The sequence below is a fragment of the Cydia fagiglandana genome, chromosome 20 (genome assembly GCF_963556715.1).
Source record: "Cydia fagiglandana chromosome 20, ilCydFagi1.1, whole genome shotgun sequence".
In the NCBI taxonomy this organism is placed as follows: Eukaryota; Metazoa; Arthropoda; class Insecta; order Lepidoptera; family Tortricidae; genus Cydia; species Cydia fagiglandana.
Window position 1 is genome coordinate 7,943,124 of NC_085951.1, and position 17,917 is coordinate 7,961,040.

Consider the following 17,917-nt stretch of genomic DNA (forward strand, 5'->3'; position numbering starts at 1 on the left):
TATGGCAAACGAAAAAGTGGTACCTTTTGCTTAAAAACGTCACATAATAAATAGTTTTAAGAAAAAACTGGGAAAATAATTCGCAGTAGTTACCACCGGTAACAACTTGGTGGTAACTAGTGGGAATAACCCTTTCCATTTAACTTTCCAGGCATTCCATATAGCGAGCATTCCAGCTTTTCGGAACTGATCCGCTTCGTGAAGTTCCTGAAGCCGAAGCAGGTAGTGCCAACCGTCGACATTTCGGGCGGAGTCAAATCTGTTCAGGTGAGCGATTTACACAGTTTTTGATCCGGAGGTCGCGGGTTCAAACCCCGGCTCGTACCAATGAGTTTTTCGGAACTTTGATGATTTAGAATTCTTTGATATTTACCAGTTAGTTGCTTTTCGATGAAGGAAACCACTGTGAGGAAACCGGACTAATCCCAACAAGACCTCGTTTACCCCCTGGGTTGAAAGGTCAGATGGCAGTCGCTTTCCTTTTCGACACCGTGTCAAACACAAAAGCTGTCACTCAGACGCCACGTCACCGAAGTGTCAAAACTGAAATTGAACTTTATGCATATTCATGTAGGTCTATGTTGCTCTGTGGTCTGTGACTGTGACCGATTAATCGGTCTTTGGCGTTGAACCTGCGATGCGGATATATCGGTCATTGGCGCCCAAAAGGTTAAAACTAGTGCCAACACCAATTCCTGGGATTAGTTGTCAAGCGGGCCCTAAGGCTCTCATGAGCTGTGGCAAAAGGCCAGGACAAACGCGATGAAGAAGAGAGAAAATCTAGCAATTCTTTAGGGTTGTATTCGTCCAATGACGCAATGATATTTGTCCAATGTCATTCGTCTCGCTCTCATTAAGCAAAATTTGAGACGCAATACACATTACATTATTTTACACAAAAATAATGTCCCATATTAACCTTTTAACCGCCAGCAATTTTTGATCGAGCGTGCTCGTGTCGCCACCCGACGGTAATTGTACCCAGCAGAGTAAGGTTGGCATTTTTATGGGAGTTCTAAATGTGCTGTAAAAACCAAATCAGATCTTTGTCTTATTTATCAGACTGTGGCGAAATGAGCTGGATATGTAATGTCTTATATATCAGACTCTGGCGGTTAAAGGGTTAATTTGAAATGCATCCAAATAACGTACCTAAAATACCTGATTGTAATTTCCAGAAGTACTTCCCCTGTCCCCTGGTATACCAGGACGACGGGCACACCCAGAGCAAAGTGACGGATTACTTCAGCATAGAGAACAGACCACAGGTCCCGGCTGTCACTTGATGTCACGGCTGGAGCGTTCGCGCGCCGCCTCCGATCCGGTTCCGGGCCGATCCGACGCTTATACATCTGCTTTAAGCTTTTTATACCAACACTCCGTGGGTAGACTCCAAGGAGTGGTATCCAGGCCATAATTGTTTTTGAGAAAATGTGGCTTTCCACCAGTTTTCAAGTTTTTTTTTTCTTGTGCAATAAGGATCATTTTATCAAAATTTCTGTTGGAATTTCAGATCAAATGGTCCTTATTGCACTGGAAGCCTAAGGGTCCTTCTGTGTGGAAAGCCACAAATATTCCTTGAACTTTTTATTCAAGCTGGATATTCCGTCCATGCTATTTAGTTGAGGCGTGAAATATAAACTTACTAATATGTAACTATCTTGCAAGTATTTCTACGAGTATTGAATGTACAAATGTGGTGCATAATTGTTTTCCATCGTATTTTCTCGGAAACGTTCGTATTTGTCATGCTACATCAGTCAACCTCAGTACTTTTTGTACTGAGACTAACTGAAATACCAAGACACGTTCGTACGTTTCCGTGAAAATACGATGGAAAATAATTATGCACTACATCTGTAGTTTGACAAGCAGATGTTAAGCAAGCAAGAAAGTATGTCATTCAAGGTATCGACATCTCATAGGAGTAGCCTAGACGGAACATACATGTTGAATATAAAATCATTTGTGAACCGATTCGGTACTCGAAAAAAATCTAACAATTTCGACTAATACGAAGCTGGATTTCATTCTCATTATTTTCTCTGTGACGCGAGATAATAAAATAAGCAGAATCGATAAAGACCCAAAACGGATCGGATGCAGTGCGCAAGCACTCCTGTTCGACTAGAAATTCGATACAGTATTATTATTAGGTATTCTATAAGCTGCCATGAGACTGTGATTTTTGATACCGTATTTTAGTTGTTAATGTTTTTTATGACTGGGTTATATTCGGTTAGTAATAAAAATTGTTAAAATCTATTAATTGTTGTTTATTTGACATAAAACAAAATTAAAAACGTTAGATTTAAGTTATGACCTCAGACTAGTTAACTCTTTAACAAAAACTACTTATTTGATAAAATGTTTAAACTGAAAGATTACTGCTAACATCTAAATCTAACTTACCTAAACATTATAATATAAAAGATAAGGTATCTGAGTGGAATGTTTTTACATAGTTCATTAATATAGGTATCACCGAGAGTTGGAGTGAATGATTATGATTGATTACACACACAGCTACACATAGTAGGCACTAATCGCAAAAACAGTATTAAAATGAATGACAAAGCTAAAAAAATAGAATAAAACCATTTCAGTTGGCGGTTCAGCTTGCTATCGTTACGAATAAAGAAAAGAAGACTAATTTCAGCTAATTTCAAAAACTCCGTCATCATATAATAGAGTCAAACCATGAAAAGTCTGCAGCGGATTTGATAGCCCACGCAGTGCAAGTATAATTTTAAACGTCAAACTTCTATGAAATTATGACGTATAAATAACACTGGCACTGCGAGGGCTATCAAAATCGCTGCAGACTGTACGCCTGACTACAATTCTAGTGTCCATACCTATAACTTCGGTCGGATTTTACGTATTTTCATTTATCTACCAATGTCGGGTCACAGTCTGAACCCTTGCATGACACCATAGCGTTCAGTACGTGATGATACCACGCTAGGAAGGCGCCCATAGTTTCGTTCTTCAGGTTGCTAAACTCATACGGATCGGCGTCCAAGTCGTAGATCTCGATGAAATCCTGCCAATGTAATTTGAACCTTAATGATTTTATTATAGAGTGCAGAATTGCTAATTTGCTAACTTCAATGCGTATGATTGTTCGAATAGAAGCACGCGCGATTAAAAACTTCCGAGTCTTAATTTTCGAGTCGGTGAGTATTTTTTAAAAGGACTCTAGCCTTCGGCTAAAGACTCCGTTTTAGAAAACTTTAGACTCGTCTCTATAATAACTAAAGCTTCGACTGTCTAGAGTATAAAAAACTGGATCGAGTCTAAAACCACAAAACTCAAAGCGTTTGAGTCTTGACCAACACTACTGTCGAAGAGTCTGACCATTGATATGACTTATGTCGTTACAATAAGGTCTACGATTGGTCCATACCATTAATCACCAATGTTCGACGGTTCATACCTTTGTGTCTTTGAACTCGCAATATTTATCGTTGACCTGCTTCCCGATGCGCCTTAAACACGCGTAGGTGTTGTTTCTAGAGTCCTGGCATTTGCACTCGTATAGTGGAAGGCATTCCTGAAATTATAGTAATAAAACAAATTAAATCCCCTCAAAAAACATTTTTCCTGTGATTGATACATTTCGGTATTTGTAGAAGAATTGGCTGACACTGTCATAAAGAAAAATTACTTTGGAGACTATTTGTGACGTTCCGCGGTAAGAGCGGGGCTACACTGGCGATTTGCGAGCGAGTTGAAAGCGAGGCTAGCGCGCAACGATTACGCTGCGCTACTGTCATACTGGAATGGGAGAAGTCGTTGCGTGCTCGCAGAGATATAGTTGCGCGCTCTCGGCGAGATCGTTGTGCTCTCGTGGCGAACTTGTTGCGTGTCGCGGCGAGATCGTTGCGCGCTCGCCTCGCTTTCAACTCGCTCTCAAATCGCCAGTGTGCCCCCGCTCTAAAAGTACCTTATGGACCGCCTAACGAGGCGCTTACGCTATTATTAAAAACGCTGCTATACGAAGAATGTGCGTGCGTGATGGTTGTGATATTCGATTATCCATAACGAGCGATTTTTTTAAATTTATAAACTTTGGAGATTACAAATTATAATGTAGTGGGCAAAAGTTGGTTAAAATAACGTGTTTTTTATTCTTACATCTAAATATTCGCCGTCATATTTCCACGGGCACTGCGAGTCCACTCTCGAGTCTTGGCCTTGTCCGAAATATTCCACCAACATGGTCCTTTCCTTAACTGGGGTTTCGTCTGAAATTATTAGAATCATAAAATTATCATTTATTTATTTTTCTTCTTTATGTTAGGTTGTTTATAACATGGATATAAAAGTAAAATACAAAATAACATTAAAAACAATAAAATATACATATAAACACATTATAAAAAACATAACCTAAGGTGCCGCCGACAGCGGGGCGGGGCCCAAGCTGCCGGTGGTCAGGGCCGCAGAGTGAGGAACCGACGACGTACTATACGCGCCGTGTCCAAAATTACCGCCTTCTGCATCTGACCCTTGATCCAACCACCTAGCGAGTCTCTCTAGGTGTTGGTCGAGACTCTTCACTATGAGACCGTTCGCTGACACGACTACACGACGGAACAATTATCATAATTATTAAGCTCTGGTTTCCTAGGATAGCGGTGCTGTCATATAGCGGCCGTCGTCAGCTAAAACATCGATGGCCCTTCCATCCATAGACTCTGGATCATTCAAACCGGCCAGTTTCAAAATGGTGGGCGCCAAGTCAAAGCTCATCACTGGCTGAAGGCTGGTCACGTTTGGCTTAACATCTGGCACTTTTGATGACAGTCGTCAAACATAATAAGAACCTAAATTTGTATACAACCCTCATACAACGCACCTAAAACATCGATGGCCCTTCCATCCATAGACTCAGGGACTTCCAAACCGGCTAGTTTCAAAATGGTGGGCGCCAAGTCAAAGCTCATCACTGGCTGAAGGCTGGTCACGTTTGGCTTAATATCTGGGCCTTTTGGTGACACACAAACATAATAATAGCTTAAATTTGTATACAACTCCTTTCAACGTACCTAAAACATCGATGGCCCTTCCATCCATAGACTCTGGAACCTCCAAACCGGCTAGTTTCAAAATGGTGGGCGCCAAGTCAATGTTCATCACTGGTTGGAGGCTGGTCACGTTTGGCTTAATGGCGGGCCCTTTTATTAGAAGAGGCACCCGGATATCCGACTCGTAGGGCTGGCGTTTGTCGTATACTTGGGAGAATTGTCCTGCAAAAAAAAAAGAATTAATTTTACGATAACCAATGGATTTATAATTGGCAGTAGGTATTTCTTTATAGATTTGTATGTTATGTGGTCCGGAGGAAAATATAAATATTTCTGCTAGTAGAGGTGTAGGTAGTGAACAATCCTTTTCACTATCGTATTTTCACAGAAACGCACGAACGTGTTATATACTGTTTCAGTCAGTCTCAGTATTGGTATGGTCAAGTCTACCGTATAGGCTTCAATGCCGCTTACATTGGCACGACGCAGAACTTCCGTGTTTCTGACAGGAGCCACAACCAAGATAATATGTTCATATAAGGTCCATTAATGTCAAATTAAGGAGCTATTTCATACTTACCAACATGATACCCATTGTCAGAAGTATATATAACATAAGTGTTGTCCTTTTCCCCCTTCTTCAACATAGCCATGACGTCAGCCACCATTTCATCCACAGCTAGAAGCGCCTCCCAGCGGGAACGGTATGCCCGGTCTAACTCGGGGAGCAAAGACTCGGGGAGAGGGGATGGCGGCATCATCATTAACCAGTGTTTGTCCTGAGAAAGGAGATACAAATATTTGCCTATCAGAAGAAAATACTCGTAGTTGCTCATCATAGGTTACCGATTTATTTAAGAGCGGAATATTCTAGAACTAGGTACCTAGCTAAATAGAATACCTAGGTACAGAACCTCTATGAAATTGAAGTCGATTAACAAGATAAGAATAAGATAAAGCGGATAAAGCCCCTCTTGTATGCAGTAGAGAAAGAAGTGTTCCGATAGATTCCCCATACCTATTTGATTTTATTTTCTGTAACACGCGTGGACGTGTTGTTAACTTTGGCCTCGTGTGTCACTTACAACTTTTCACCTCAGCAGTGAAAACATATTAGAGTTTGATCTTTGAAGCTGATGTTAAAAGACATTAACCTTATCACAAAAAATACAAGGTCCACCTCCCAGTTAGTACCTTTGCCGCTACGTTGTAGATCGGCGTCCTGGGCGCTGTGACGTCCCTGAAGGCGTCCCGGTGTCGCGGCGCGGGCGTAAACGGCTGGTGCGGGGCCGGCGGCGCTAGGACCATTAGAAACGGCTCCGTCTGGTTTTCTAAGAAGTTGACGCTTATGTCTCTCTGAAATTAAATTCGTTGGTAAGATTGACTTGCTTGCAAATCTTGCAATGATTCCTATGAGAGAGAGAGACAGCTAGATATTTTTCGTGTTGGTTTTTATCGCCATTCATTGAATAGAAGACATCCGAAAGGATGATCTTTGCCTGTAGGCCTAGCACATGATTGGCGCGACAGTATCTCGCGGCGAGATAGACTACCCGTCTTTTTCTGTTAATTAAAGAGTGACGCGAGATACTGTCGTGCCAATCATGTGCTAGCCCGGCTGAGTGAGAACCGCCTGGTTTTGCCGAGGCTTGCAGCAGCAGCACCAGTACCTTTGCATTTCTTTGGACAGGTATTCTTTTGTTTAAATTCCAATTGGACGAATACAATGTAAAGCATTCCGCAATGCACAATGTACGTGAAACAATTCAATTCAAATCGTTTAATACGGCGTAAAACGTACATGTCAATTAGATACAAAAATAAAAACACACACACACATCTAAAAACTAATTAAACCTAAACTACACACACGTCAAATAATTTAAAGAATAATTTTTAAGAAAAAAAAACCGACTTCTATGGGGCCCGGTGAAAGATTTTATGGTAGATGGTGCACTATGTAGAAAAGGAGGTAAAACCAGTACTTTCTAGTAGCATTTCGTTTCCGTAAGGGTCGTAGTTCTAGCCTAACCTAACCCACTTCTCTGATAGCAGTTCGGTTCTGTGAGGATCGCAGTTCGAACCTAATCAAACCCACTTTTCTAGTAGCATTTCGTTTCTGTAAGACTCGCAGTTCTAACCAAACCTAACCCACTTTTGTTCGGTTCTGTGAGGATCGCAGTTCAAACCTAACCTAACCCACTTAACGGCGCATGCGGTGCGGTGTAACGGAGTTTGAGCGGGAGGGGTTTGGCATCATCATACCCACATTTTATGGTAGGTAATCATAGTGGTTTATTTAGTTTAGGTATCATAGTGGTTTTCCGGGTCTCTGGGTGAGAGTCCGGGTCCAAGTCCCGGTCCGAGTCCGGATCCGGGTCCGGGTCCGAGTCCGGGTCCGAGTCCGGGTCCGGGTCCGAGTCCGGCTCCGAGTCCGGGTCCGGGTCCGAGTCCGGGTCCGAGTCCGGGTCCGAGTCCAGGTCCGAGTCCGGGTCCGAGTCCGAGTCCGAGTCCGGGTCCGAGTCCGGGTCCGGGTCCGGGTCCGAGTCCGAGTCCGGGTCCGAACCGGATCCGGGTATGAGTCCGGGTCTCAGTCCAAGTCAAAATCGAAATTCGAAATCACCAAACATGTACTATGCGTCATTGAAGAGTTCTGTTCTGATCATCATCAGCAGTTCCACTTCATCAAATGCGACAGTTTTTAATGTAAATGCTTGATTTTATGATGAAAATAAAAAAAATTCTATACGTATGCCTTTAAGATTTGAGGAGTTCCCTCGATTCCTTATGGATCCCATTATCAGAACTCGAGCTTGACAGAAATGTGGCTTAAAAACTAAACTTGCTTAACAAACATAACGAAGAGGACAAATTGCCAAACGTGAACTATGCGTGGTTGAAGAGTTCTGTTCTGATCATCATCAGCAGTTCCACTTCATCAAATGCGACAGTTTTTAATAAAAATGCTTGATTTTTTTATGTAAATACAAAAATCTCTATACGCATGCCTTTAAGATTTGAGGAGTTCCCTTGATTCCTCATGGATCCCATCATCAGAACTCAAGCTTGACAAAATTGTAGCTTAAAAACTTAACTTGCTTACTAACATAACGAAGAGGACAAATCGCCAAAGGTGAACTATGCGTCGTTGAAGAGTTCCGTTCTGATCATCATCAGCAGTTCCACTTCATCAAATGTCACGTTTTTGAATGTATATGCTTGATTTGTTGATAAAAACACAAAAATCACCATATGTATGCCTTTAAGATTTGAGGAGTTCCGTCGATTCCTCATAGATCCCATCATCAGAACTGGATTTTGACAAAAACGGGACCAATCTGTATGCATATACATACAATCAAAAAAATAATTTTCAAAATCGGTCCAGTAATGACGGAGATATGGAGTAACAAACATAAAAAAAAAAAATAAAAAAAAAAACAACCGAATTGATAACCTCCTCCTTTGGGATTTGGAAGTCGGTTAAAAAATATTACACAATATTAATACCCTCAAAATAATTATAGTATATTCAAACCACAGAACAAATAATAGTACTAGGTACAGAAGACTCACTCTCTAACAAAACGCGTCTGTCACGATCAGCGCAGATATGGCCGCTAGGTGGCGACAGCGCCACGAGCGGCTTAAGGCAAATCCCAAAATTGGGGTCGAACGGATGTAGTTTTAGCTACCTGTAGCAAAGCGACGAAATCGCGGAGTGAGCCACGCCTGCTGCTGGGTACAGGCTCATGCGCGAGAGGGCTTGGAGTATTTGTCTAGCCCAATGCGGATTGGGAACTTCACATACACCTTTTGAATTTCTTCGCAGATGTATTCAGGTTTCCTCACGATGTTTTCCTTCAAAACATTACTGGAGAGGAAAGTATGAACAGTCCGAATTGTCCTTCAAACTTACGATAATATCCGTGAGATAAAGGTCTTCAGAGTGAGTTGGCACGCCGTTGTTAGACAGCGTGTAGTCATAATATCGGGAGTTGCCCACTAGCCCGTGCCACTCCGTCCAGCCGGGCGGCACCGTTGTTCCTCTATCTGTTCTACCATACTGCGGAGAAATTAGACAATGTTTGTAGGTAAGTATACATAGGAATTCTACGAAATTATAGGAATTCTACGAAAAGTGGCACAATGTATACTGCATCCAGCGGAACAAGTACTTAGTAGGCGCCATAGAGTAGGTACCTAACTAAGTACCTGAAATATAATGAAAAGGGGAGGTGTAGGAGAAAAAGAGGTAAACCTATCCTTTAACTCCTTTAAGCCTAATACCTAACCAACACAGGATACCTACAGGGTTTACCTACATTGGGGGTCAAAGTTCAGCCAACATCTGTATCTTGTGCGCTGGGAACGCAATATATTAGTTTAGCTAATTAAGGATTTATAAAATTTTATAAGACAGTCGACATCATCAGAACCTGATGTTTGAATGTTGTTATTTTCAGTTTAAGGGTAAAATATCAATAAGAACTTAGGTACTTAAGATTCCTGTTACCTTCCGTCGTAAAATTATTGTCGGTACCTACACGGTATCTTTCAGAGCAAGTGGCGAATATGTTCGTCTCGTTTCTGCCACCTCGTTACCTGCTTTACTTCGTTGAGATAAGTACTTTCCAGCGTAGAAAGTCCAGCGCCTTGCAGAGCCGTGACAAATGTGTTCGTCTCATGTTTCTTCCACTGAGGTCCGTGGCATCCGCCCCGGAGTGTGTTGTTCCTCGTCCCGTGGTTGTGAACTTTTGGGCCAGTCCAGTATGTATCTACACAGTAAACCAATGGCCGAGGAAAATAGACCAGGAACTTTTACCTCATTAAGATACTTTCCAGCCACAGAAAACCTTTCCAGCGTAGAAAGTCCGCAGCGCAGAACCGTGGCGAATGTGTTCGTCTCAAGTTTCTGCCACTGAGGTACGTAGTAGCATCCGCCCCTGAGTGTTATTCCTTGTGCCGTGATTATATGGATTTTTAGGCCAGTACAGTACTTACACAGTAAAACAATGGCTATGGAATATAGACCAAGCTCTTACCTCATTGAGATACTTTCCAGCGTAGAAAGTTTTATACCCAGCGCCTTGCAGAGCCGTGGCGAATGTGTTCGTCTCAAGTTTCTGCCACTGAGGCCCGTAGCATCCGCCCTCGACTGTGTTGTTCCTCGTCCCGTGGTTGTGAACGTGAAGCCCGGTTAGGATACTCGCGCGGCTCGGGCAGCAAATTGGGGATGACACGAACTGGGAGATCGAGGATTTTTTTAATTATTATTTCGGATTAGAGCATGTTTAGTCACGACTTTCCCTTAAGGACTTTGTTATTGTGTTATTCGAGGGAAGCCAGTGCTGTCAAACTGGTGAAACTTGACAGACATTCAGACGTACTGTACCATGAGTAGGTAACTTACTGATGAAAGTCACCGTATGGAATTTAAATTACCTACTGCAGTTTTATTTATGGACTTATGCCAGTCAAGATATTCCAATAGTATTTCAGTGTTGAACCATACAATACCTACCTATTCTGCGAGATAAATAGGTAATGGCACAGAGCTACAGGTTGGCCCAACTGCTAGGTACCTACTTGTAAGGAGAAAAATATTCCAAAATTATTTTTCAAGGTATACTATGTCTTAATTATATGTAGGTACATAAATTTGGACCACCCTGTGTAGGTCATATCATATTAAACCACACCACTGGACCACGGGACGCAAAGCAAGAACAGATTCCATAACGCAGAATAATGATATAGGCAAGTGACAATATCGCAGAACCCGATAAATGAATGTAGCGTACCATTGCCCACATCCCACACTATTAACTGTACATCGGTAGACCTTATGCCTTTTGTTATAAGGTCCACCGATATACCTAGCTACAGTTACGAGTGTTGCTGTTTGTATGGCACTGGTCCCACCGCGAGCTAGTAAGCTATGAGCTATCGGCTATAAACACGAACAAAAGATAAGCACTCCCGTGTAAATAAAAGAGACACGGCGATATTTATAGCTCACCGCTGGGCGAGTAACTATAAATATCGCCGTGTGTCTTTTATTTACACGGGAGTGCTTATCTTTTGTTCGTGTTTATAGCCGATAGCTCATAGCTTACTAGCTCGCGGTGGGAACAGTGCCTATACGACCCGTCTTTATGGAGATTCTTTAAGATAGAAGAAGGGTTAGTATATGTCAGCCAGACCAATTGGAACTATGGGGTAAATGCAACTACTCTAAAACTACAAGACGTCTAGACCAGTGCCCTGTTTATCAAAAGCTTGTAACTTGTAATACAAGTGGAAGTCCCTTTCTAACAAAGGATGTCAAAACGGGACTTCCACTTGTATTACAAGTTACAAGCTTTTGATAAACAGGGCACTAGAGTCACTTAAGGCCCCAGTACACAATGGGCCATCGCCGGCCACTCCAAGGGACGCAGCCATGCGGTAGAATGAGATAGCAATATCACTTGCTCCCTCTAACGCATAAATGCGTCCCTTGGAATGGCCGGCGATGGCCCATTGTGTACTAGGGCCTTTACACCATGGCACAGAATAAATAATAGTACTAAGTACTACAGAAGACTCACTCTCTAACAAAACGCGTCTGTTACGATCAGCACAGATATGGCCGCTAAGTGGCGACAGCGCCACGCGCGGCTTATGGCAAACCCCAAAATGCCGGGGCCGAACGGATGTACTTTTAGCTACCTGTAGCAAAGCGACGAAATCGCGGAGTGAGACACGCCTAGGGTTGCCAACTTTTTTTTGGTGGAATATAGTATTTTCCAGAATGAGGCATCAAAAATATAGTACATTTCAAAAAAATATAGTACTTTTAGATAAAATACTAAACATGAATGTAATATACGTTTAATCGGAAATATAGTATTTTAGCGTACTATATATTTTTCCAAAAGTATATAGTACAGAGAGCCAAAATATAGTACAATACTATATAATATAGTACGGTTGGCAACCCTAGACACGTCTGACCATGGGTGAATTCTCATTTATGGCGAAAGTGTGCTAGACTCACTTCTTGTATTTTTAGAGTATAGTATAGGTACATAATATATGTACTTAGTTGTTTTGCCTTATAGTTAAATTGCCCTGGTTTTATGGCATCTACTAGATAGGTAAGCGCGTGTGGAGGGGTCCACACTCGCGTTCGCGGCTTCGATTCGCGCACGAGTGTGGAGCGGGTTATAGTATTTATATTGGTATATGTATAAATAGGTATCTACATTGTTGTGAAATCACTGCCATGTCATAAAATTAGCATATGATGTACAGGACCTATACCTAACTATTAAATCTCCCCATCATTAAAATATGAATGTCCTTGTAATCTTGTCAATCGCATTTTGCATCACGTAATACTAAAGGTCGTTTATTTCACAGTAACTGCACAATACACTATAAAATCGCAGGTAGCAATTATGTCTGCATCTAATATGTAGTAGGTAGGTACATTGTGCAACGTGGGGGGTGGGTGAGATTTTTGTAAGCGAGGTCTATAATTCCCGACAGCCGCAGGCTCGAGCTTACAATATTCTTACCTCCCACGTTGCACAGTGTACTATTTACACTAAAATGTACTACACACGACAGTTGAAGCGCTCAAAATCCCCGGCACGTACGTAATCCAGTAAATTTGTCGAATTTTGTAACCTGGCTCTTTTGCGTCAAATCTGGTAGTTCTGATTTTTTGCAGGCATGTTTATGATGTTGGCCCAATGAATAATCCAAGTTTGTGACCTCGAGCGCCGAACGCAACTTTGTTAAAAATCGAATAAACCGCAATTTTTTTTAGATTTGGGCGATTATAACCCTAAAGTACTAGTTTTTGATAGTAACTTCCTAGGGCGTTTTTAAAGTAGACTAGATTTCAACATCATAAACATGCCTGCAAAAAATCAGAACTACCGGATTTGACGCAAACGCAAAATGTATAATTTTACTGTATTATTGAGTATTTCGGAACTTAAGAGTACTTATGCATGAAATATCACTTCATATTTACCAGTCGCTTTTCGGTGAAGGAAATCGTGAGGAAACCGGACTAATCCCCATAAGGCCTAGTTTGCCCTCTGGGTTGGAAGGTCAGATGGCGTCGCTTTCGTAAAAACTATAAGTGGCTACCCAAATTCTTGGGATTAGTTGTCAAGCGGACCAGGCTCCCATGAGCCGTGGCAAAATGCCGGGACAACGCGAGGAAGATGATAAATTGAAATAATCTACACATGGTCAAGTCCATGCCTAGAACTATATTAAGTAAGTACCTAGCCATTTAATTGACAGGAAGTAAACTATTTTGCATCGAAGCAAAGTCACAGATTATATAATAGTTCTTACGAACAGATACTTATCTCTCAAACAAAACGTAAATACCTACCGTTTTGATACCTACACAAAAATACAATGGAGTGACCTTCAACGCGCCGCGCCCCGCACCGCGCGCACCGGCACAACGCTAGGGTTGCTGATGCTTAGAAATGATAAATAAATACCTACTTAAACAGCGGAGTGAAATAAAAGGAAAGCTAAATCTTAAATTATACCTAATATTCCGACTATGCGTGTTTGCGAAATAGTCATTTTAAAAGGTCATATGTCCCTGCAGTAACCGCAGTGTTTACACCGTTTTATAAACCGCGCAATAATCCCAGCAAGAATTAGTTTCTTCGTGTAATTTAAAACCAGATACAGATTAATGTTACACAATGAGAAAAATAATAGAAACCCCATGAATACAGGTAATTAATTATAAGTTAACCAGAGCAAAAATGAGTAGGCACTTTCCGGTGTAAAGTTAACTTACCTACTGTCGTTAAAATAAACATTTACCAAAATAAATTAGAAATTTGTTACCTATTTCAAATAGATAGATATCTAAAACTTTACATTTGTCATACATGATAAACATTACGGGTTTAATAAAAGAAATTCAATAGTAGGTAGGTACCTACTACGAGTACGTAGCTTTTAACTATCGTAAAAATTGACAGTGCGGCGCGCGGTGACGTGCGTACGTGAGCGCGTGTGGCAACCAACTGGCTTGCTTTTCTACCGTGAACGGGAGCACATTCGTAGGTATTAATCCGAGCTCGCGCGGAGAGTTCCATAGGCCTGGCAAAGTTTACTAATTTTCAGTTCAATACGTTCCTAGCTATGTTGCTGTCAGTTAATACAATAACCACAAAGTACCCAAAAAAACTCCGATATCGTACGTTCAACGTAACGTAACATAACGTACTACGTTGGATACATCTAATGTAAGATCGACGGAATGAATAAAGTGTAAACGCTCTTACGCCTACCTATTAGTAGAGAAGACGTTAATTTTAAGATTTAATTAAATGCACCTCGGTAGGTATCAGATGCTATCTTAACGACCTAGACACAACAATCCTGTTTTCATTACGTTTGGCATAACATAATAAATCAAATTTTCTATGGGACGATAACCCTTCGCGACTACCTACATTTTTTTTTAAATTTGCCGCTTTTTTTCTACTGACGGACATGGCTTTACAGACTATATTGAAAACATCTTACCGTGTTAGCAAACGTCATGCCTTCCTCACCAATAAGCCGCCGGACATGTTTCATCGGAGTCTGAAATAAATAAAACATCGGCTCGTTTCAAACTATTTATTTTCCCAACAACATTTAAGTTTTTCATTTACTAACCATACCACCCATCGTGACATCCTGATCATCCGTCAATATAATCACAAAGTTTGGTTTATCACACGAAATCCCGCCGGCGAGAAGAAAAAACAGAAGAGAATTCAAAATTAACATTTTGGTGTTCTACTTAAACTTAGCATAAAAGTCTATGGTTTGTTTTTTTTTAATTCGGGACCGCGGGCATGAGTTCTAGGCCCGTGCACTCGCTCGCGACGACCACGCCGACTGCGAAAAATCCGATGCTCTTCACCACTGACCTGAAATTTAAAACCATAATCAGCATACCTACTTGTTATCGCATTACTAACATGTTTTATTTTTAGCAACAATAACATATACAACCGAGTTTATTGATGTAAGTAGTGAAGTAAGTATGGTTTGTTTTGTTATTGATGTATAACTATCTGCAATGTTTTCTTTTGTTAAAATAACATGATTGATTATAGTCTGACCATTTATTCATAACAAAAGCTGCTAAATATCAATGCATAATTACTTTTAAATGATATGCCGCGACTAGCACTGTTCATGCATACCTATAAATATACAATTTTTAGTACATTTTTTTTAAAACAAACATACAAGATCTATGGGCTAGTACATGTGGAGTAACCGCAAGTTTTCTTATAAATGATACAGTCCCGTCTGAAAATATTGATACAGGCAAAGTGTCAAAAATATGTATACAAAACATTGCCCATATATTATGGTATTGTAGTATACACTACCATAATATATTTTGGCACTTTCTCCATATCAATAATATTTTCAGACTTGACTGTACTTAAAAAAAAATATTTGGCCCATAAAAAGTGCTGGGCTGTTATCCCAGAACTGGGAGTTTAAATCTTACCCAAGACAGTGATTATTTAAATTTTTATCGAGTTCTATAAAACTGTTTATGAGCGATTCTTTTATTTTTTGTCATTTTATATATTGTGGCCTTTTTTGCCATTTTTGTGTTATTTCTAGTCAGAATCGCGACCCCTTTTCATCCATATAGGAGAAAAAAGTATCCTAAAATTTCCATACATTTTTCAAACTTTCCTTTTTGTTACCGCCATACAAATTGTATGAGGAAAAACACAATAGGAAAAAAATTGTGGGGAATTTTTTATCCCATTATTAGGATCGAAACAGCTTGTGATTCTGAGTAGAAATAACACAATGGTGGCAAAAAGGTCACAATAAATAAAAATGGAAAAAAATAAAATAAAAAACGCTCACATAATAGTTTAAAAAATGAACTGTCCTTCCACCCTACTGACTGCCATCCAGAATATTGTTTTTTTTTAAGTGTAAGTTGTTCATAAAATGCCTTATTTATTTTGATCTCATTATGCATAATGTGAATGTTGTCCTAAAATATGTTAATAGTCTTTAGTCTAAAAAATTATGTAATTGTAACTAAGTGCATTTCAAACACAATCTTGTATTGTTGATGAATAAATATGATGATGATGATATGAGTAATAAATATGTTAAATCTGAAGACATTCATCAGTAAGGGTGGTATTCCACCTATCCAAATTATTTTCCAAATGTGTATTGCGTCTCACATTTTGCTTTAATGAGAGAGTGAGACGCACTGACATTGGACAAAGAAATTTAATTGGACAGGTGGAATACCACCCTAATTTGTGTACTATGTTATCGTATAGGTACTATTCGTATATGCATTTTATAATACTATTATATACATATGAACATTACATGTACTACTAAGTAATTTGTTAAAAGAATCAATCTATTTGAAGTTACCTAAAGTCTAAACTAAAACATAAATATTGCTTCTTTTAACGAATTACTTAGTAGTATGTGTAATGTTTAAAATGTAAATACATTTTAAAGTAAATAGATAGAGTGGAGGCAGATCTCCGTGAGCTCGGCGTCGGCGAAAGCTGGCGGGATACCGCTCTGGACCGATCAAAGTGGCGTGCTCTTGTGTTGGAGGCAAAGACTCATTTTGGGTCACCGCGCCAACCAAGTACGTAAGTTTTAAAGTAACTCATACATGAATCTAGGATATACCTGGATCTGGCGTGAGTGGTGGGGGTAACTGACAGAACGAGATAGTCTTATGTATCTTTCAGTAGGAGTAGCAGAGAAAGCGGTATTATTGCTTGTCCTTGTCACAGTCTCACTTTTTGTTTCTTCCTCACCTTTTTATTAGTATGGAGAATGGTGGGCAACAAATGAATTCGACCAATCACGGTGTCGCATTTGCGTATGTTTTGTCCCTCACGGAGGCACGCGTATACCACTTCTATGCGATCCTACCTTCTATGAACTCACATTACGACAAAGAGGTTATGTTTACTCACCATTTGAAGGGATCGTAATAGAAGTCCTTGATGAACGGAATAACACCCTTGTTGCCCATTATTTATTACACGCAACAGATATTCTGGTTATTCGAGAGGATAATATTACTCAGAACAATTTTTTTCGTTAAAGTGGTGAAAATCGATGGATTTTCCGTTCCAAATATTTGACAGTAATGACAGTGACATTCTCATCAGTGTTACCAACTCGGATTTTGAAAAAATGCTAGACTAATGTCTAGATTATGCCAAAATTATGCCAAAGTTTTTTGAAATATGCTAAAAAAAATGCTAAAATGTCAACTTGAAATTAGATACTTAAAACACATCCATTTTTCAAATTTGCTGCCTTTTTCTACTGACAAGATCTGCTTGACCAACTTTATATAGTCCGTCGACGTCCATCCGTCCACAAAAGTCAAAATTCATATGAAAATATGAACCACATAAGGCGATGGCGCATATTGTTGCTGCCAAGTTGGTGCAAACTTGGCTTAGACTAAATTATGCTAAAAAATATGCCAGATGCTAAATCGAAAATATTGGTGACAAAGCAAGTGATAATATGCCAGATCTGGCATCAATTATGCCAAGTTGGCAACACTGATTCTCATACTTGACAGAAATAAACCTCAGTGACAGTTAAATTATTGCCACAATTAAAAATTATCCACAGTCTAACCAACTCAGATCACTTCCGCCTCTAAAAGGAGGGACATTTGAAAATTGCAAGCGCGTAAGTTTGATATAATATCACTCTTAAAAGAGAAAAGGATTGGAATTTCGCAAAAAACAATTATGTGTGTGGCGGAAGTGGTTGGCCAGACTATGTATTAGATGATATTTGCTTAAATCTATTAG

The 17,917-nt window shown here is 40.1% G+C and overlaps 2 protein-coding genes and 1 long non-coding RNA gene across 3 annotated transcripts in view; 1 reads left to right on the plus strand and 2 right to left on the minus strand.

The window, feature by feature from the left end:
* The window catches only part of LOC134674513 (uncharacterized), a 15,815-nt gene extending 13,550 nt beyond the window's left edge, over positions 1–2,265 (plus strand). Inside the window, exons 12-13 of the mRNA XM_063532607.1 lie at positions 152–267; positions 1,179–2,265. Coding sequence (XP_063388677.1) covers positions 152–267; positions 1,179–1,286 — 224 coding nt within the window. The 3' untranslated portion in view covers positions 1,287–2,265. The remainder of the gene's footprint in view (positions 1–151; positions 268–1,178) is intronic.
* Positions 1–17,917, minus strand: part of LOC134674585 (uncharacterized) — a 254,701-nt gene that overhangs the window by 126,984 nt on the left and 109,800 nt on the right. Inside the window, exon 2 of the long non-coding RNA XR_010099633.1 lies at positions 445–479. This is a non-coding gene — a long non-coding RNA (uncharacterized LOC134674585). The remainder of the gene's footprint in view (positions 1–444; positions 480–17,917) is intronic.
* On the minus strand, positions 2,261–17,240 carry LOC134674532 (N-acetylglucosamine-6-sulfatase-like). The gene is made up of 11 exons (XM_063532633.1): positions 17,057–17,240; positions 14,733–14,989; positions 14,598–14,657; positions 10,079–10,279; positions 8,953–9,099; positions 6,228–6,389; positions 5,614–5,812; positions 5,055–5,255; positions 4,141–4,250; positions 3,440–3,556; positions 2,261–3,046 (listed from the first exon to the last, which is right to left on the minus strand). Exons 2-11 carry the CDS (start codon positions 14,844–14,846, stop codon positions 2,888–2,890), a joined length of 1,470 nt encoding a protein of 489 aa, XP_063388703.1. The 5' UTR covers positions 14,847–14,989; positions 17,057–17,240; the 3' UTR covers positions 2,261–2,887.